The sequence below is a fragment of the Notechis scutatus genome, chromosome 2, assembly GCF_049901735.1.
Source record: "Notechis scutatus isolate UNSWTSFEM ecotype Mainland chromosome 2, rNotScu1.2, whole genome shotgun sequence".
Lineage (NCBI taxonomy): Eukaryota > Metazoa > Chordata > Lepidosauria > Squamata > Elapidae > Notechis > Notechis scutatus.
The window spans coordinates 37,398,340-37,419,602 of record NC_142010.1 but is presented as its reverse complement, the minus strand read 5'-3'; the positions used below and the strand labels follow the sequence as shown (position 1 = coordinate 37,419,602).

Here is a 21,263-nt window from a genome sequence, read left to right as displayed (position 1 = left end):
CCTCTAGTCATGTTAGCTCAGGAATTCTGGGAGTTGAAGTCCACAAGTCTTAATCTTGCCAAGTTTGAAGACCCATGCTTTATTCTATAATCCACAGAGCAGGCAATTTACGTAAACTTGTAAATAATAAAACAATTGTAAATGACGTGGACATAATCAGTACAGGTAGTCCTCGACATACAACAGTTTGTTTAGTGACCATTTGAAGTTACAATGGCACTGAAAAAAGTGACTTATGGCTGTTTTTCATACTTAAACAACCGTGGCAGCCTCCCCATGGTCACATGATCAAAATTCAGACCTGTGGCAATTGACTTATATTTATGATGGGTTGCGGTGTCCTAGGGGATCATGTGATCAGCTTTTGCAACCATCTGACAAGCAAAGTAAGTGGGAAACCAGATTTACTTAACAACTATGTTAAGTGTGTAACTTAACTGCAATGATTCACTTACAACTTTGGCAAGAAAGGTTGTGAAATGGGGCAAAACTCACTTAACTGCTTTGGTTAGCAACAGAAATGTTGGGCTCAGTTGTGGTCATAAGTCAAGGATTACCTGTACTACTAGCCTAATATTTTGTAGTGCGCCTTTTCAAACAAATAATGGCAATCAAATGCTTTTTATAATCCTTAGGTGGAGCAGTTTGTCTCACTCTTCTTGAGCAAGCTGTTCCCTCTGTTTCTTTCTCCCAGGTGTGAGGCTCAGCTCTTTCCATAGGTGTTCAATTGGATTTAGATCAGGATTCATACATAGCAAAGCACAGTGGTTAGAGTGGCGCAGTGGTCAGAGTGCCGTACTGTAGGCTACTTCTGACTGCCGGCTGCCTGAAATTTGGCAGTTTGAATCTCACCAGGCTTAAGGTTGACTCAGCCTTCCTTCTTTCCGAGGTGGGTAAAATCAGGACCCAGATTGTTGGGGGCAATAGGCTGTCTCTGTAAACCACTTAGAGAGGGCTGTAAAGCACTCTAAAGCAGTGTATAAGTCCAAGTGCTATTGCTATTCAGAACAGTCCAGTGTTTGCTTTTCAGCTAGCCTTGGGTTTTCTTAGATGTAAGTTTCAGGTCACCGTCCTGCTGGGGCACCTATTGCTAGTAAGTCAGAGCTCTCTAACAGTGGGGACTATGTTTCAATGTAGAACACCTTGAAAAATCTCCTGATTTCATTCTGCCCTCCATAGATAGAAGGTACATAGTGCCAGAGGCATAAAAGCAACCCCATAGCATTATGAAGCTTCCCTTTTTGATAGCAAGGATGGCATTCTTTTCTTTTAAAGCATCAATATTGGGGGCGTTTTCCTGCTTTTCAGAAGAGAGTTTTCCTAGGTTTTCTATCATTTACTTTCAGTAAAACTCTGACAGATTGTGTAACTTGATCTTCTTGTAACTTGATCTTGGAGGTCAGAATCTGTTTTGAAGTTTTCTTTGATTCTTTCTGCACCATTCAAACTATCCTTCTCTTCAGTCTGGAATCGATTTTCTTCTTGCGGCCTTATCCAAGGAAGTTGGCTACAGTTCCATGGACCTTACATTACTTAGTAATATTAGCAACCTTGGTCACTCTTGGGAGATATTATCTTTAAGATAGACCAAAGTAGGTATCCAATGTCATAGAGGTCAATACTTTTATTGGAAAATTATAATAAAATAATCTTTGCACGTCTAAATGCGCTTTCCCCTTCCAAACCTTTATCTTTGGGGAAACTAGGGAAGGTCTTGTCCAAGGCATTTATTCAACTTATATTCCAGCCCTGGGTTTCTTCTTCTTTTATATGACTGTTCTCTTGGTAGAAGCTCTTCCTCCTGTCCCTTAAGGCCATTTCCTGTGTTCTCTACATTTTGTATCCTTTGCTTTTATCATGCTTGGCTACTAGTTTCTTCTTTTCCTCCTCAGACAACTCTCTGCTTTTCTTTCTCTTCTCCGCATTCACTATGCGGCAGACAATGATGCATTCATTTCTCGTCATTGAAATATGCTGACTGATTATGCGATTGAAGACACCAGTGATGCTAATTAAAGATCCTGCTTGAGAAGATCATTAAAATTTGATCGTGGTTTTTTTTTAACTTCCAAGGTGTGCCAGTAATCATGTCCATGCTATTTTCATTTGTTTTACTATTTACATGAGTCTGTTGATTCATACATCAAAAGCAAAGTGCCTGCTCTCTAGACTATGGAATAAAGATTATTGAAAACCGTTTATTTGAATCCATTTCAACCCATTTCTGCAAAATTCAATATCTAGGGAGAGAGCTTTTCTGTCATTGCCCCCACTCTAGGGAATATTCTTCCTCTGGAGGTGAGGCAGCCCCCACCCCATCCCTCCTGACCTTGGGAAAGAAGTTAAAGCATGACTGTGCTACCTCGAGTGGGGAGCTCAGAGGAGCGAGCACACAGCCATGGGTCTGGAGAGTCCCCTGCAAACCCTCCCTTTGAACTAATCTCCATAGTACTTAATAACTGCTGCTCCTTTTTTTTTAACTTTTATATATACTGTTTTATCAATGAAGGCAAACACATGTGTCCCAGGATAATGTTGCAGGATCCAATCTGGAATAAAAATGTGTTGTTTTATATTTTAACATTTTATTGTATACCACACAGAGTCCCTCTTTGAGGGAGATGGGAGTTCCGAATTGTGAAAAATAAAAAATTGGGATTCTTTGGGAGAAAGTGGAGGGGTACCAGTCTTTTGGCCATGTCTGTACCTTGAAGTTCCAAATTAAATGGGGGGGGGGGGGACAACCCTGGTCCAATAAAAAAGTGTTAAACAATATCCCTATAGTTCTCTTCTGTAACTTTGAAGACAAATGTAATCCACTTTAAGAATTACTAAAAAAAAATAAGAAAAAAAAATTCTGGAATAATTTTTTTTTAAGATTTTGCTATTCCTAATGAAATAATTACATCAGGATCTACCTTAGCACAGTCAAAAGCTACACGACTAATTAACATTTTAACCTTATCTCCCTGCTCTGTGATGAAGTAACCCTGCTTGATTAGCATGGATTGATTTAGTTAGATGTTTGTGCTGTTACAGTCTTGATAATAAGCTTCCTTGAAACTGCCCAAGTTCCAAATACTGATTAAAAACCTCAGGTGGGTCAGTAAAATGTTTTGTAGAGTAAGAAAGGCAGATGGCTGTAGATTAGCACTTTGCTTGGAAAGTTTCCAGACCACTTAATTTAAAAAAAAAAACTCAGTTACAGATGCAGTACTTCATAACCCTGGAAAAAGAATAGATTTGCATTAACTTTTCAAAATACTAAAATGATGTACTGTTTATAGCTTTATAAAGTACATACCTGTAATAGATCACATAAATTTCAGTTTAAAGAAAAGAGATATAACAAAAGATTTCAGAGATCTTTGGTATGCAAGATTGAGGCTACATGAACTATATACCTACATATGTATATATGTTTCCCAATATAACTTCTGCTGCTCTTCTTTAATCTTGGCTGCTTTCTCAAAATGGGTTGTTCAAAATAAAATTCATTCTAATTTTTATAGATCATGAACTAATATTGGAAGACTAATATGCATATATTGAAGTATACCAAGTCAGCTATGCTATTAAGTGCACAAAACGATGAGTATCTTAAACAGTTATTAACCTCTCTCATACTTAGGTTGATATCCTAAAATCTCAGTTTGTATTGAAGTTATAGTCTGAGTCTAAAGCTGATGTAGGTGGCTGAGATGTCTCTAAGATAGGATTACTGTGACTTACATATGTACATTCCTCATATCAAATTCATAAGCTTTTCTATCTTTCCAGAGCTGATTTTTTTGAAGAGGAAGCTATTCACCGTCTGTTGAACTATAAGCCCTGGTGGGTTAACGCCTACGAGTTGATGATAAATGCTCAAGAAAGCACTTCATGGAGTAAGTACAATCAATCCTCACTTGGTAGGATTGTACTTCTACAGCTTATATAAATCCCTCTTGTCTGTGGTACTTGACATAATATGTTTCCCACTGTTGTAAAAAGAATTCAACTCAGTTGTTTTTTCTAAGAACTGGAAAATTTGCTTGACAATATTTAGCTTTTCTGATACTTATATATCTGTAATGGATGGATAGTCTGTGGACTGCATGCAGGCCCTGTTCCTCCCTCCATGTATTTTCTGATTCCAAGCATCCTATGATCATTTGGTAGCGAAATGGGTCCATTTTGGCACCGCCCTTGGTTTTTTTTCCCTTTAAAATTTAGGTATCCACATAGCCTAATCTATAGAACCTAATCTATAGAGCCTACCTAATCTTAGGTTATGGGTTTTTTTCTGTGAGTTCTCTGGAAGGTTGAAAGCAAAGCTGGGGCCCTTGATACACCAAATATCACCCTTTCTTGGTCTATAAAAATTAAGAAAATGATCTACATTATGAATATATTTTACTATCTTTCTTGAATCCCCCCTTTCACCTCATTTTTTCTCTTCTCCATCATCACAAAAAAGCCCCACTAATTGTTCTTACCAATTGAAAATCAACTGAACTTTCTAGATTTGGAGTTGATCCAGCATAGATTCATTCCAAATGATGTTACTGGCTGGATTTAGTTGCTCTTTGAAAGCACCTTCAAATTGCAAGGGGCTGGGGGAAGTAAGAGACAAACAAGTCAGGACTAAATATTTGCATCAATGTCATCAGTGTCAAGGTTCCAAGTAATATGTCCCCAACAATGAGAACTCCGAGGCAGGCATATTCATCAAAGAACATTTTATTGGGACATATTGTATTGACACAAACTTGGTGGAAAACCGGCTCTAAGTTCCTGCCAGTTTTACATCCAATTGAAAGTAAAACTTTGTCACTTTCCCCCAAAGTCACCAGTCACATGGTCCGATCAGCACATAGTTGCTAGGTGACTTCAGTCTCTACCTTTCAAACACCTCCATGAACATCCTTGATTCCCAGGGGAAAGAATTTTATTTTGGCTACAATAACTCCAATTGGCTCTACACCCCTCCTCCCTACCCCTTAGCTCCAGGCTGTGTCAGCCCTGAAGCAATGTGAAGAGAAACCTTCTTAGAGGAAAGCTGCAGAAAAGAAAATGGCCACAGTTAGGCCAGCTTCAGGGTTGACAACCAGTATAATCTGAGGAAAAATGACAGTGGATATACAGAACTGCATCTACAGAAAGCAGTTGTATCTAACAGATTTAGCTAAAATCTACTATTCCATTCCTACTCTGGACCCAATCTGGCCATTTGTCGGGGACTGATAAGACAGTTTTCTGGAGTTCCAGGGCTATTCAGCCCAAACAACCCATTTTCATCCAGAACATCATGTTTGAACAAATAACTGCTGGTTCAGAGGACTGATATTCAGAAAACCAATGGACCACTTCTGGAACAGCTTGGTCCAGAATAGAAATGTTGCATTTCTCTCTGTGGCGGAGCAGTAGTTAGAATATAGCATTGCAGGCCAACTCACTGCTCAATGCCAGTAGTTTGATTCTGACCGGCTTAAGGTTGACTCAGCCTTCCATTCTTCCAAGGTCAGTAAAATGAGAACCCAGATTGTTGGGGGCAATATGCTAACTCTGAAAATCGCTTAGAGAGAGGGCTGTAAGTATATAAGTCTGAGTGGTATTGCTGTTGCTATTTTGTGCATCCTTAATATCTGTGCTTGAGTTTAAAAAAATTAAACTCATGACATTTTCAAAAGGTTTGAGCACTCAATTCCTTTGAATATCCTCATGAGGAGACAGAAGACATTAAAGATCATTTTACATATTTATGAACCTATAATGAAATGTTTCCAAGTTAAAGCTCCCTTTTGTTGCAAGTTCTACATACTGAGCAAAATTGTGGCCAAGGGGCTTTTTGTTACATTTAAATTCTTGACAGATCTGTTTTTTCTCCTAGCTTATGGCCTGCTATCTGAAAATTAGTTGTAGTGAATGGCAGTGTTAAGAAATGATTTAATATATCTTTTTACAAGTTATTTAAAGTTATGCAGCTTTATTAATCACAAGGGGAAGGAATAACAAAAGGACAAATATCATTTTCACTGCTGTATGTTTCAAACACTCAGGCTAGGGGATCTAAATTGATAATATTTACAAATACAATATGGGATAAATATTTTTTCAGGAAAAGCAAAAAAAGATTGTTTCCATCATTATGTAAAAAAAAAACCCTCAAAAAACTTTGAGGAAATTGTTTGAAAAGTTTCTGCTTTTTTTGCTGGAAGATAATTAGTTTCACAGTTAAACAATTGAAACTAGAATTCCTTTTAGATTCTGCCAGAAATCTTATTTTGAGAATTCTTTTAAAAAGCACAAGTGAACATACGGTAATTTAAGAGCAGGCCATTGTCATTTTTATTCATTTATCAGTATTAAAAATCTTCTACAAAATGCAGAGATAATTGCATTGCATATGTTAATTTGCCTATTCAGAAGTTTAAAATCTCTGGACTGCCTAATTTAGTGTTTTAAACAGAGTTAGCAGCTTGGCTTTTGGATCTTCTGAAGATTCTGTTTTTGTGCTAAAAGATGTACAGTACATTCATTTTGGTGATGGTTCAGTCTTAGGGGATACTTGCTTTGATGAGGCAAAGAGACCACTTAATTCACTTCAACAAACAATTTGAGTGACCTCACATCTCCAGTACTGCAGGAGAAGACTCCTATCAACCTTCTTCCCACTGACTAAAGTAATGGCAGGCTGGGTAGTTTCAGGAGTATTGGCTTAAAGGTGTACCAGGTGATGGCTTCAACAAATACTCCATCTGGTATAGTAGAACTTCAGTTTGTGCATAGCAATGCTATGGGAGAAAACTCTTGTCAGCACATTAGTGAAGTTCTTCCTTCAAACCTTCTCCATATATACATAGCATGCTTGGAGGATAAACCATAGCAGTGATGACTAGTATCACTGTGTAGTGGAAACAGTTAGTCTAGACTAAGCCTCCTTGTTGCATCCCAAGGCTCTCCATACCTAGGCAGTTGCAGCACTGGCAACAGCCCTTTTTTTGCTGGTTGTCTTCTGGCCCCTGGCGAATGATTGAGAGAGGTCAACAGCATGTGAAATACATTTTCAACCACATTTCAGCTATCTAGTGGTTGAGAGATCAGCTGAATAATGGAGCTTCACAACATGAAGCTCTTGGGGTTTGGTGGGCTGTCATGTGCTATGTGGCTAAACAAAGAGAGTTGTCTGGGGGTTTTGTTGAGTGATGGTGCTAGCTGTGCAGCCTGGAAGAATCCTGATTTAACACTGCAGGGGGAAAAAGCTTTTCTTCATCTTTTTCCCATTGGGCATGCTCTGCAGAAGAAGAACAATTGAATAGTCTCCAGTGTAGAGTGCAGAATGTTTGCTCTAAATTGCTATTGAACCTCATTTACTTTTGAAGCACCTTTGAGAACATCTTTTGTTCAAAGCTTCATAAAAGTGAAGCACCTATTTGAAGCTTCACTCAACCTTAATAAACCATCTCTGGTGTATAACATTTGGATGTGTGATGGATATGTGATTGGAACTTGCCATCAGCAAAGGATTAGTGGCTTTGGGTTTCATTCAGTACTCAAATTTGACGATATGTATAACTTGATTGATTTTGGGTTTTATTCTATGTGCAAATCCTTATTTCAGTTACCCTATTAAAGTTTCATTTTTACAGTTGATTTCAAAATCAGGCACTTATGCTCTACGTAGAATACAAAGGAGATCACAAAAGCTGTGTTATTTCTGCATCACCTTTTCACCTGTCGGATGAACACCCACTTTTGATGGTATATAAACCATGTAAATCACCAGCTGCTTCAATGACAATGTCTTACAGAATTGTGGTAGTAAAGACAAAACTCTGAGGATCTTCTATTACTGAATCGCTGTGCTATGATCAGTATCTTAAGTTAAGACATTTATGCTACCTATAACTTGGTTCCGTATTGCCACAACTTTTGGTAAGGAGCAGGAAAATAAACCAAGTTGTATACTGCGACGGACACAAATGGGACCTGAAGCAAAAGTATTTCCTTTCTTCCCATACGAAATATTCCTGTCAGAGATTTTAGCAACCTTGCAAGATGAGTCAGCTCGAGCAGGAGAGAAGCAGATAATTATTTAATCTTTCCCATCTCCCTGGGCTTTACTACTAATATTCTAAATAATGCAAAAAGACTCATAGTTAGAATTGTTTTAAATATTGGTCACCAAGAAAGTCACATGGTGATACAGTGCCAATTGATGAGCCCCTCAGTCAGATGTCACTGAGTGTCAGCTTTGTCTCAGTTATTGATTGGAGTTGAGGTTTTCTGGAACGCTGACACTGAGCATGGTGTTGAGGAAGATTTGACTATTTTTTGGATAGTATTCTGAAGTTTGTGATGTTGTGAGATTAAAGTCTTTAGGGTGTCTCAGCTTCCTTAAGAAATTTGTAAGGAAAAAGAGGGATGACCAGAAACAAGGTGAATGGATTGGATTAAAATGACTATGGGTACACCAGTGGAATACCTGAAAGGCCTTGTTGGGACAGATCTTTCTGCAGAAGGTCTATCTGTGGTCACTAAGAGTTTACACCAACTTGACGCACATAATCTAATTAGAGACTATAGGTATGCTGAAGTATGTCCCTCTTTACAGAACCTAAAGTCACTTTCAAATAATGGTTGACATTTTATTTGATTTCTATATGAGCTATTGCACAAAAGAGAGAGGACAACAAAATAGGAACTTCTTTGCATGAGGATAGAATGATGTGGAGCTCAGACTTAAATCGCTACATAGCATAACTTGGACATAACCGTAAAGAGAAAGGGACGTATGGGTTTGCTTTATTCCTTTTCCCATTCTTGATCTCCTCCCCTATGATTTTAATATAGTATTCTTATGTTCTACACATTTTGGAACCCTGAAGAATAGCACTGCTATTAGAGTTTACTTCTGCAAAATATTTTCGCACATTTTCCTTTCCATGTCTCAGAAAATATTTCTTGACTTCCCGTCAAGCTTATATTTGTTTCACTCAGGATTCTAGATTTGTGTTCAAGTCCCTGTAACACAGTAATAAGAGTGTATAACCTTTTAATTATTAACTTAGAAATCAACACTGTACATTTCTTTAATTTTCAAAGACTGGGCATTTGCTCAGTCTTTGAAATTTACAGATTGTTATTTTAATATAGGAGCTGTATTATTAATTATCAATGTTTTCCTATCTATAAAATGGTGTTTATTTATTTCCTCATTTCTATACTTCTCTAGTCCAAATTACTTCAGTCCCTAAAGCAACATTGTTAAGTAAGTTTCCAGTTCCATGATTCAGTATGAGTCAATGTTAAGTTTCCAGTTCCATGATTCAATGTATAGCTTTGTGTCTTTAAATGAGTATGAATATTATCTTGAACTGATGTTTAAATCAGTTATATATATATTCTAATATTTAAAATATAAAACACAACTCCTTACTTAAGTAAATTATCCATGACTGAAAGCAAATATACATGCCTCAGGATATTGTTAAAGGATCCAATCTAGCATCTAGAGAGAAGTTCCCTGAAGATGGGCTCCAACACAAGTCCGAAAGCTCGGAGTACAAAAACTCTGGTCCCAGTGACCGACCAGATTGGATCCTGCAATCTACCTGCAGATTAGAAATGGGTTGATTCCTATTGGATTTGTATATGCTGTTGCTACATCTGGTCCAGAATTATCTTTTAAATGAAAACCATGTTTCCTATGAAAAACATTGGGTAATTTTTTAGTTTCTGGATTCATAATTATGTTATGTTGTCATTTGTTTAACAATTGTTTCAACAAGTTACACTTGCCTAGCTTTGCACGACACACATTAAGTCATAAACTATAACATGCCAACTACAAGAACAGGCTTCAGGCATCATTCCAAGTTAAGCCCAAACAAATCACAAATTGTAATAACATTAGTGTGTTATATGACTTTAGCCAGTATGTAAGTTCTTAACCAAGTATGAGGTGGTTGTTGTGGATGTTTAGCTATCCCACATTCTTTTTTCAGACATTCCCATTTACCTAAGCATTTTGGCATAAAAATTACCCTAACACCAGACTGCTTTTAAATTGAATTATTTTTCTTTTTTTAAGGAACTTTATTTTCTTTTTTAAAATGTATTTTTTTTTTTCAAAAAATATCTGTTTTTTATTATGGTTATGAAAGACCCTTTCTTCCCTTTTTTAAGGTGCTTTGGGTGCCTTTGGGAGGAAAAGTGAATAAATGTATTAACTATTATTTCTGAATGAGAAAGACTAATTGGGCAGGTGCTAAGAAAGTCAAGCATTTAAGTTAAGAATAGCTATAGAATTTAGACAGCATGTTCATCAATACCATCTTTGTCAATTTGAAGGTATGGATAAATATATTTTAGAATAGCTATGTGTACTGTACCTTAAAGTCATTCCTCCTATTTTCAGTTTCTTTTACAGAAGATGAGAAAGAACAATTAAGAAAATTCACTAACAGGACGTTCCTGCTTGATAAAAGAGCCAGCCAACAAGTCTATCTGAGCTTAATTGATATACTTTTAGCATATTGCTATGAGGTCTGTGCCACTGAAGGAGAAAATAATGTGAGTTAGTCTTTCTTCTCTTCACCTGCTTCACAGTATAGTATTCTAGTTAAGTGGCTCCATCATGAAAACTATAGAGAGCTACTCTGTAATTTGGGAGGCTTAGCTCTTAAACTAGACTTTGTTCTTTGCTGAAGTACAGAACTGCAGGGTATTATCACTAGATAGTTTGCTGTGCGAAGTAATGAATAGGAGATTAAATCTTGGTTCTGACAGGTATGCTGAACTAAGTAGCAGAAGAGAAAATGGAGGGGGGATTTGGAGAGAAAATTCTGCTTGAATGTGTATTGAAAAAGTATAGACATATTTTAGGAACACCAGTTGATGGCATTCATATAAATAAACTAGGACTTTCATTTTGAATGAAACAAGCAGATCAGTCCAAGAATACTACAGGTAGACCTCAAGTTATTATCATAATTGAGCCCAAATTTTTCTTTGCTAAGTGAGGCAGTTGTTAATTAAGTTGATTGGCTTTGCTTGTTGGAAGCAGGCTGGGAAGGTTACAAATGGTACACATGATTCTGGGACAGTGCAGGTATCATAAATACATGCCAGTTGCCAATGCCCGAGTTTTGATCATGTGGCCATGGGGATGCTGCAACAGTTATAAGTGTGAAAACCAATCACCATTCACTTTTTTCAGTGCCGTTGTAACTTCAAACAATCACTAAAAGAAGGATTGTGAGTTGAAGACTGCCTGTATTTGATGCATTCATTATGGAGTTCCAAGTTCAGAATATATACAAGATAAATAAAAATTAAAGGATTAGAAATGACAATTAGGAATGTATTTTTTTTTTTTGCCTCAAGGGAAGGATACTATAAATATATTACAGTACTAGTAGTATAAAGATTTTTTTTCTTCCCAGATTTTAGTTTAATAAGCAAAACAAAGCATAAGACAAGGGTCTTCAAACTTGGCAAAACACCTTGCCAAGTAAACTACAGCAGCTTGTCCAGGCAGAGATTGAAAACTTACTTCAATCCCCTCCCCTCCCAGCAAAGCATAATTGTATTCCATTTTATGTTCACATAATACAAGGGTCCCATTTTCCAGCCTCTACAACTCCATTCTCCCTATGTGTGGAGTAAGTTTTTGTAAGGTAAGGGGCTCAAGATTTCCCATAATATTTATTAAAGGAACTGATCCTTAAGGAAGACTTAGACTTAGAATAACTTTATTATAACTTTGAATGTACACTAATCGGCATACGTTAAAATGAAATTTTATTTTAACATATCCTGATTCGGATTTATTCCTTCATCAATTTGATTTTTTCCCCTATTTGGAGAAAAAATGACTTGGAGTACTCATTTGTACCTTTGATCACCTCCCCCAAATGTTCAATCCTACCAACCTTGCAATCCCAGTTACAGAAAATAGAATAGCATAACAGAGTTGGAAGGGACCTTGTCACCAACGGTGGGCCACGGCCCACTGGTGGTCCGCGAGAAAATTTTGGTGGTCCGCAGAGAAATGTCACCCCCAGAGCACCCCCCAAAGAAATTAATCCAGGCTGCACAGGAACACAAAGCTGTGCCACCCACATGGCCTGCGGGAACCCTCCCCGCCCATTCACTCCTTACCTGGCAAACTTGCCTGCTAAGTTGCTATTTTTCCTTTTTTTTTCCTGACCACCACCTGTTCTGCTGTGCCAAGAGATTTAGATTAGCTAGAAAGCAAGAAATAGCAGAGCTGAGCCTGAAGCTTCTATTATTCAGTGCAGACTCAGGTAGCTGATTGCAGAAACACAGATCTCTAAGTGAATCTGTGATTCTGTGAGCAACTCAATCTGCCTACCTGTTCTGCCTGATTTTGGGTAAAAGTTGCTCTTTTTTTTATAAAAAATTCAATATTTACATACATGGTGTGTTGTAAGTTATTATGTGAGTTTGCTTGCCAGCAAATTTTATGGATTTGCTTGCAAGCAAATTTTATGTGACAGACTCAGGTAGCTCATGGCAGAAAGATAGATCTCTGAATGAATCTGTGATTCTGTGAGCAACTCAATCTGCCTGCCTGCTTTGCCTGATTTTGGGTAAAAGTTGCTGTAATGATTCAGGGTGAGATACAAAACAAAAATAGTCACAGAAAACAGATGAAACCCTTTTTATTCCTTCAGTTTGCTTCCAAACTCTGAATATCTTTGACGGAAGACAAAAAAAAACCTCCCACACAGTAACACGAAGAAGGAAAAAAGCAACACAAAAGAGAGGAACTATAAACTAGAGATATTTACACGATTTGTTTTCAGCATTTGCCAGTATGCAGGTCCAAACTCTTATTCAGTTTTCACAGCTGCAGCCCATGAAGAGGATCAAGGCCCTCTCCTCCCGAGGAGACCACGTCTCTCCCTTATTCTCTCCTCCCTGCGTGCCCTAGGATGGATAGGGGATGGGCCTGGGTCCTCCTCTGACTGCTCAGACGGCCTCTGCCCTTTCCCCAGCTTCCTCCACAACCTCCGGAGCCACACTACCACTCCCTGTCGGCTATTCCTCCTCTCCCTCAGAGTCAGTCTCCACCAGGGGCATGACACTTGCTCTTTTTTAATAAAAAAATCAATATTTACATAAATATTTATAATAATTACATACAAGCCATGCCCAGCCAGTCACATGACCACCAAGCCATACCCACAAATTAGGCCATGCCCACAGAACCAGTTGTTAAGAAATTTGAATCCCACTCCTGCGTGTATATGTGTTTGTGTGTGTGTGTGTGTGTGAGAGAGAGAGAGAGAGAGAGAAGTTAGATCAGATCTCTCTCTCTCTCTCTCTCCCTCTCCCACCAATGTCAGCAAGCCACCATCACTCAAAATTCATATTAGTGGTCCCCGGGATTTAAAATTATGAGTTTGGTGGTCCCTGAGATCCAAAAGGTTGGCGACCCCTGTTCTAGTCCAACTCCCTGCTTAGGCAGGAAACCCTACACTACTTCAGACAAATGGTTATCCAATCTCTTCTTAAAAACTTCTGTTGTTGGAACATTCATAACTTTTGGAGGCAAGTTGTTCCACTGATTAATTGTTCTAACTGTCAGGAAATTTCTTCTTAGTTCTAAGTTGCTTCTGTCCTTGATTAGTTAAAAAAATTAAACTAATCAAGAAAATGTAATCATAGGTTCTCAAAATTTCATTACCCCAGAGTACCACTTTTCTACCACAGTGATATAAATGCTTACTCCAGCTTCTTACTGTACATGGTAGTTTCCATAGGTTCTATTATGTACTCTACATTCTTTAATAACGCTAAAAACATCTTTAAGTCTATGACATTATATTCAATAATCAAATAAAAAGAAATGTTTGGGGGTAAATATGGAAGATAAGAAATGAGTGGTGTTGAACTTTTCACATTTTAAAAAATTCTTCCAAAAGGGTATGAGATCACATTGCTAATAGCTAAAATAATTTAGGAATGTCTGACATTCCTCTGTTTTCTAATTATTTATTTTTTAAAAAACTTGTCCTGTAAAATTCTCTTCAAACATGTGGGCCTTAGAAGAAAACTAACATGCTCAAAGAATGTAGGAGATTATTGAAAATTATTTTAATTACAGTTTCACTTTATTTTAGCAATAGCCATATCCTCAGGATTGTCATAAATGTTATCTTTTCTTAAGCTCCATTTATAGAATTATGTTATACATGACTTCTCTATATCCTTCTCTTTAAGGTTGAGTCACCATGGAACATACGAAAATTGAGCTCAACTTTATGCTGGTTGGAGGTAAGATAATTATATAAACTTTCTAAAGAAAATACACTTTAGATATATGTGTAGAAATGTAGAAATTTCTTAAAAAGCATGATTGTTATATTCTGAAAATTTTCAGGTAATTGTTCTGATCAAGGCTTATTGAGACACTAACAAACACACATTAGTCCCAAACCCCTTTTTTCTTTATTTCAAGGGCTGTGAAGTTTAGTCATCACAGCCCGTAATGAGTCTCAAACAGTTTTTAAATAGTCCCATGGAAGTCTGCCAAAGTCCTTCAGGATGAGTCTGATAAGCACGCACCTTTATCTTCCTTGAAATGCTGCCAACAACTACATTTCCAGTTAGTTATACAAGGCCAACTGGAGCACAAATTAAACACAGAGCTTCAGGTTTCAAACCGACCAGTATGAACAAAGATGCTTTCTGCAAAGGTTCATGTCCCTTTGTTCCTCCTTTATGTCTTATGGGAGGGCCAATCACCTCCAAGCCTTACTCCCAAGTTGCCCCCTTTGTCTTAACTGTTCTTGCCTTCTGGCAGCTCTGTGCACGCAGGCACGCACTGGGAACAGGCTCCCTTTGTTCCTCTGCCTCGCTGCTATCAGATTCTGGAGGCTCCAGAGTCAGCACATAACTCAGATGGCCTTGGCCCCATCTCTGTATCAGACACTCTGTATCAGACAACTTTTAAAAACAAATCTCTTATAACCATTTGTTTTTAAATCTTTCATGCAGACTTTTACTAGCATTTCGGAAGTCCTTACATCCTTTGGAAGAAGAGTTTTGTGCTACCCACTTTATAGACACTTCGGTTTAGTGATACGAGCCTTGAATGATACGATAATGATATTGAAATTAGGTAAGATAATATGTTTTTATTAAATGGTTTTGAGTTGAAAGTTACATCTATATTTTAGATACTTCAGAGATAAGGCTTGTTGGGAGGTGGGATGCTTATGTGGGTTGGTTGAAGGTTGCTGTCTCTGGGTAGATATCTGGATGATTTGGATTTTGAGGGGTTCGTAGGCTGATTGTAGGTCAGTTCGTCTCTTGATGGAATTGCTTTTGGAGTGCCAGACTTCAATGAACTCACGAGCGTGGAGAATGGTAGCATGGGCGTTGATTTTTGTATTGCTCCACTTGAACTAGTGTTGTTGATAAATAAGTGGACCAGAAGGGTTGCAGGAGAAACTGTTTCTATCTGGTTTACCCAACACTTAGAATTTTTTGAAGAGTAGACATATTTCAAATGTGTCTGTGTATATAACACAGGTTGAGGTATAAAACCAGTTGCAAGTCCCCATTTATTTGACAAATCCTCCAGAGTTAAATTTGGGCCTGATTAGAATATCGTGCAAAAGCTCATTTATTTCAGTAATGCAATTTAAAAGGTGAACCTAATATATGAGATAGACTTATTACATGCAAAGCAAGATAGTTCAAGCTGTGATGTGTCATAATTGAGATGATTATGGCTTACAGCTCATGAAAACCCCAAATCCACAATCTCAGAAAATTAGAATATTGTGAAAAGGTTCAATATTCTAGGCTCAAAGTGTCCCACTCTAATCAGCTAATTAAGCCATAACTCCTTCAAAGGGTTCCTGAGCCTTTAAATGGTCTCTCAGTCTGGTTCAGTAGGAATCACAATCATGGGAAAGACTGATGACCTGACAGTTGTGCAGAAAACCATAATTGACACCCTTCATAAGGAGGAAAAGCCTCAACAGGTAATTGCAAAAGAAGTTGGATGTTCCCAAAGTGCTGTATCAAAGCACATTAATAGAAAGTTATGTGGAAGGGAAAAGTGTGGAAGAAAAAGGTGCACAAGCAGCAGGGATGACCGCAGCCTGGAGAGGATTGTCAGGAAAAGGCCATTCAAAAGTGTTGGGGACTTTCACAAGGAGTGGACTGAGGCTGGAGTCAGTGCATCAAGAGCCACCACACACAGATGGATCCTGGACATGGGCTTCAAATGTCGTATTCCTCTTGTCCAGCCGCTCCTGAACAACAAACAACATCAGAAGCGTCTTATCTGGGCTAAAGAAAAACAGAACTGGTCTGTTGCTCAGTGGTCCAAAATCCTCTTTTCTGATGAGAGCAACTTTTGCATCTCATTTGGAAACCAAGGACCCAGAGTCTGGAGGAAGAATAGAGAGGCACATACTGCAAGATGCTTGAAGTCTAGTGTGAAGTTTTCACAGCCTGTGTTGATTTGGGGAGCCATGTCATCTGCTGATGTTGATCCACTGTGCTTCATTAAGTCCAAGGTCAACGCAGCTGTCTACCAGGAGATTTTGGAGCACTTCATGCTTCCTTCTGCAGACGAGCTTTATGGGGATGCTGACTTCATTTTCCAGCAGGACTTGGCACCTGCCCACACTGCCAAAAGCACCCAAACCTGGTTCAGTGCCTGTGGGATTACTGTGCTTGATTGGCCAGCAAACTAGCCTGACCTGAACCCCACAGAGAATCTATGGGGCATTGCCAAGAGAAAGATGAGAGACATGAGACCCAACAATGCAGAAGAGCTGAAGGCCGCTATTGAAGCATCCTGGTCTTTCATAACACCTTAGCAGTGCCACAGGCTGATAGCTTCCATGCCATGCCGCATTGAGACAGTAATTGCTGCAAAAGGGGCCCAAACCAAGTACTGACTACATATGCATGCTTATACTTTTCAGAGGTCCGATATTGTTCTATGTACAATCCTTGTTTTATTGATTGCATGTAATATTCTAATTTTCTGAGATTGTGGATTTGGGGTTTTCATGAGCTGTAAGCCATAATCATCACAATTATGACACATCACGGCTTGAACTATCTTGCTTTGCATGTAATGAGGCTATCTCATATATTAGTTTCACCTTTTAAGTTGCATTACTGAAATAAATGAACTTTTGAACGATATTCTAATTTTTTGAGTTTCACCTGTAGGTATAATAGTTTCACAGTGAAACAGAAAGTAACACATGCTAGTTGGTATGTTTGAAGGAGAGAGAAACAATTTTTGCCTATAGTATAGAAGAGTGTTCAAATATTTATATTAATTTGTCTGCAGATGACCCATATATTTAATTTCTTATTAAATTTATCTGGGTTTATTTATCTGGGTTGACAGAAAATTTCATAAAAGATTCTAGCTGGTTGTCATTCAGAATTGATTGCAGAGCAAAAGTTATCCTTCCCTTCACAGCTAGCATGTGAAACTGCAAAGAAGAATAATAGTATATATCCTTCCCACTGGCGAACCACTTATCAAAAGTGATTTTTTTTAGCCAGTAAATGTCCTTTTGATAGATGAGATTTTTGGATGAGTAACATTACCATTTGTATAGAAGGCTGTATAAATGCATATTTAAAGCATAATGTGTCATTTTTATGATAAAATTCTGAAAATGTGTTACTGAAAGCCTTTTTAGAATACCTGTAAATGACCATGGAACAAAACTTTTTGTTGGATAGATTAGGTAAAACCAAACATCCCTGTATCCCCTGGAGTTGTCTAGCCTCTCTACTCATTAAAAATGTTTAGCAGTTTTAAAGTCAACATGAAACTTGTTTAATTTCTTTCCATATTACCAGATGCTTTCATTTGGATGTCTCAGGTTACCTAGGAAACTATTGTAAGATGACATGTGATTGGCTCAGTTGGATCATTGTTCGTGTTATGAATGGAATTGAAATAACTTAGGCTGCTCTTAAGCAAATAGTTAACAGGAGTGAATTTTCAGCTTTTACACTTGGTATGTGATTATATTATGGATTTCAGAAGAGTTGAGGCAAATAATAAAACATTATTTGACAATATGAGTGAATATGAATTGTTGTAGTAATAGGGACTACCAAATATTATTTAAAATAAAATATCAGTAAGTCACTTGCTATATCATTATTTGGTACTAGTTTGCTGGTACTTATGAGATAAAAACCTGTTCACCTTTATTTGCCATCGGAAGAAAAAGGCTTCTGACATAGAAGAGCAAAACATATTAACAACAAAGTGAGCACAGATTTTTAAAGAAAATTGGGAGATATGAAACTTTTTTTCATTTCTCAACAAGAATTTTTTAGAACATTATATGTATGTATGTATGTATGTATATATGTTTTCTTAAGTTTTCGGGTACTTACATGAATGGTATTCAGTTTTGTTCGGGTATTTTCCCACGTCATTGTAGTTGTGCTTTTAAAGTTGTAGCAACGTTTCAGCAGAATCTCATCTGCCATCATCAGGCTTCTGTATTGTGTTCATCTGTGAGTCAGACTTTTACAGTGGTTTCAGATTTAAATTTGGGGTTAGCCTGTTGCTGTGCCAGAATGGTTTTTTCTTCATCCTGATTGGTTGGTAGTCTTGGTCTGTGCTTATTGGTCTTGGAGTTTGCTGTGTTCTGCTTGATTGGTGTTTCTAATATCTTCTGTCTGTTTTGTGGCTCTTTTTGTATCTTGATTGGCTGGCAACATTGTGTTACTTTATCTGGGTGCCTGATTGGGGTGTGTTTGAGCTGGAGGTATCAGGGGGATCTGTTTGTGCCAGGTCTCCATTATGTCTCAGTGTGTTTTTGTGGATCTGCCGGTGATTTTGTTTTTGTGGAAGCCGTTGGCTGTCAGTACTTTAGTCAGGGTGCATAGTTCAGTCTTTATGTGTGTCTTGTCTGCCAGGCGTTCAGTTCTGGTGATTAATGTTTTGGCCACGGAGTTTATCTGTGCTGGGTGGTGGTGGGATTGGGCGTTGAGGTAGCGGTTGGTGTGTGTTTTCTTCTGGTATACGGTGTGTCCTAGTGTGCCATCTGTTTTTTTGTAGATTAGTACATCTAGGAATGGTAGTTGTTTGTTGTTCCGTTTCCATGGTGAACTTGATTTTGGGGTGTGTGCTGTTTAGGTGTGTTGGGAAATTGTTTAGGTTTTCTTTTCCATGGGGCCAAATCACAAATGTGTCATCGATGTATCTTAACCATAGTTTGGGTTTGTGGGTGGCATTAGCCAGGGCTCTGTTCGAATTCTTCCATGAACAGGTTTGCAATGACGGGTGACAGTGGTGATCCCATAGGGGCTCCATCAATTTGCTTGTATCGTTGTCCTTTGTATATGAAATATGTGTTGGTTAAGCAGTGTTCTGTTAGTTCCATAAGGTGTTTAGCTGGTTGGTATTTATTTTTGATGATTTCAAGGGTTTCTTTTATCGGGACTTGAGTGAATAGTGAAACCACATCGAAACTTACAAGCAGATCTTCTTGCTCCACTTGTAGAGAAGTGATTTTGCATGTAACATTAACAATTGAAAGCTTTAAAAAAAAAGTGGGTGATATTGTTACACTAAATATAGATGCCAGTCAGGTTTGTACCTACAATTGGTCACAGAGCTTGTAATTGTTCACTGCCCCGGAATCTTAGTTGTGATTCTTTTGCCTTTTTCTTTTTGCATTTGCTGTGTATCCTATGATAGGAAAGATGGGGGTGGAAGAATGGGACAGATCTCATTTACAATTAATGATTTCCCCTGGAATTTTAAAACAATTTAAATATTTGAGTAGTTGTGGCTACTTTCCCTATAAAATGATAAATTGATAATTTTAATTATATGAATTAATATTTTCTTTCCTCTTTCAGGTAAAAGTGCTGTTTTGAAGTGTCTGCTAGATATTCACAAGATTTTTCGGGAGAATGATCCTGCATATATTCTCAATGACCTTTACATCACAGATTACTGCATTTGGATTCAAAAAGCTAAGTGAGTTCTAAATCTGTAGTTCTTTTTATGATTGTGGGTGTTTTATTTTGTAGAAAAGTAGTAAAGAGGTCTGTTTAAAGTATACTTATTATGTACACCACAGTGTGAAATTGAAACTGCTAATCTTTCAACTGGAGTTGGCCTTCATACACATTAAGTTCTACCCAAAGAATGTCATAATATATTGGCATAGTGTATGGGTGGATCCAAGCAGTATAGCCTTTTGTAATTGACAGATTATTATAGTTGGTCACAAAATCAGACAGCAGTTTAGACTGGACTTAAGCATTTTTATCCACTTACTGACTTCTTCCCAAGGACCTGAGTTAGACAGATGTTGTTGATAATAGTGTTAAAGATATTATCACAGAACATAGGTAGTTCCAAGTAAAGTTGCTTTTTTCAGTTGACTGATTTTGGTGATTGACTGAAGTGGTGCTACAGTTGGTTTGGAATTGCACCAAGGTTCCTATTACTTTTTTATTTTGCTTTCTTGCCAGTCATTCTACTTCTATTTTCAAATCTATGTATGTTTTTATTGTTTTTGAGTTTTTACTTCTATTGTGCTTTACCCAATATTGTAACATCCACTATCCAGACTTTTTTGTCTTTCTTATCTACAATTGTTAAGTGTTGCTTGCAGATGCTTGTCTGTTTGAATTCTAAGAGCACTTTAGTTTCTTCAATTTCTATTTGTTGGTTTTGTGTTCCCACCAGTTTTTGCTTGCAAGGCAAATGGTATTTCTTGCAGATTTTCCAATACATCGTTGTTGCTATTTTGTCATGTTGTTGTTTGTAGTCATTGTTTAAATTGTACTCTACTCTGAGGGATATGGGTGGTTAAGAAGTGTGGAATATAGATAAATAAATTATTATACACACACACACATAGACACGACGGTAAAATCACAGCTGCAAGTTCTTTAGCCGTTGTTGGTTTTTATCCTGCATAATTCAAGGGGACAAACATTCCAAATACATCGAACCTGGAATTCAGCCTAACCATTTCTATACATTTCTGCTTTCAGAGCCTTTCAAGTCCTGATATTCCTAGAAGGAAAACATAAATATTATTGAATTCTATGTAAATCACAGGGCTCTCTTTTATACATGATTCAAGAAATTGCAGATCATATCCCCACATTCATACATATGCTCAATTATGATAGAAAGTTAAATAGATTAACAGCAAGATGGTCAGATAATCTGCCATACTGAAATAAAACAGCATCATCCTTTTTCTGTTTACAGAAGA

At 37.6% G+C, this 21,263-nt stretch overlaps 1 protein-coding gene across 2 annotated transcripts in view; it reads left to right on the top strand.

Moving 5' to 3' along the window:
• SHQ1 (SHQ1, H/ACA ribonucleoprotein assembly factor) overlaps positions 1–21,263 on the top strand; it is a 111,032-nt gene that overhangs the window by 25,449 nt on the left and 64,320 nt on the right. For both annotated transcript variants that reach the window (XR_015747482.1, XM_026679058.2), the window contains exons 7-11: positions 3,781–3,887; positions 10,403–10,557; positions 14,236–14,289; positions 15,013–15,136; positions 19,888–20,008. Coding sequence is in view for 1 of the 2 variants with exons in the window: in XM_026679058.2 (XP_026534843.2) it covers positions 3,781–3,887; positions 10,403–10,557; positions 14,236–14,289; positions 15,013–15,136; positions 19,888–20,008 (561 nt within the window). In the remaining variant the exon portion in view is untranslated. The remainder of the gene's footprint in view (positions 1–3,780; positions 3,888–10,402; positions 10,558–14,235; positions 14,290–15,012; positions 15,137–19,887; positions 20,009–21,263) is intronic.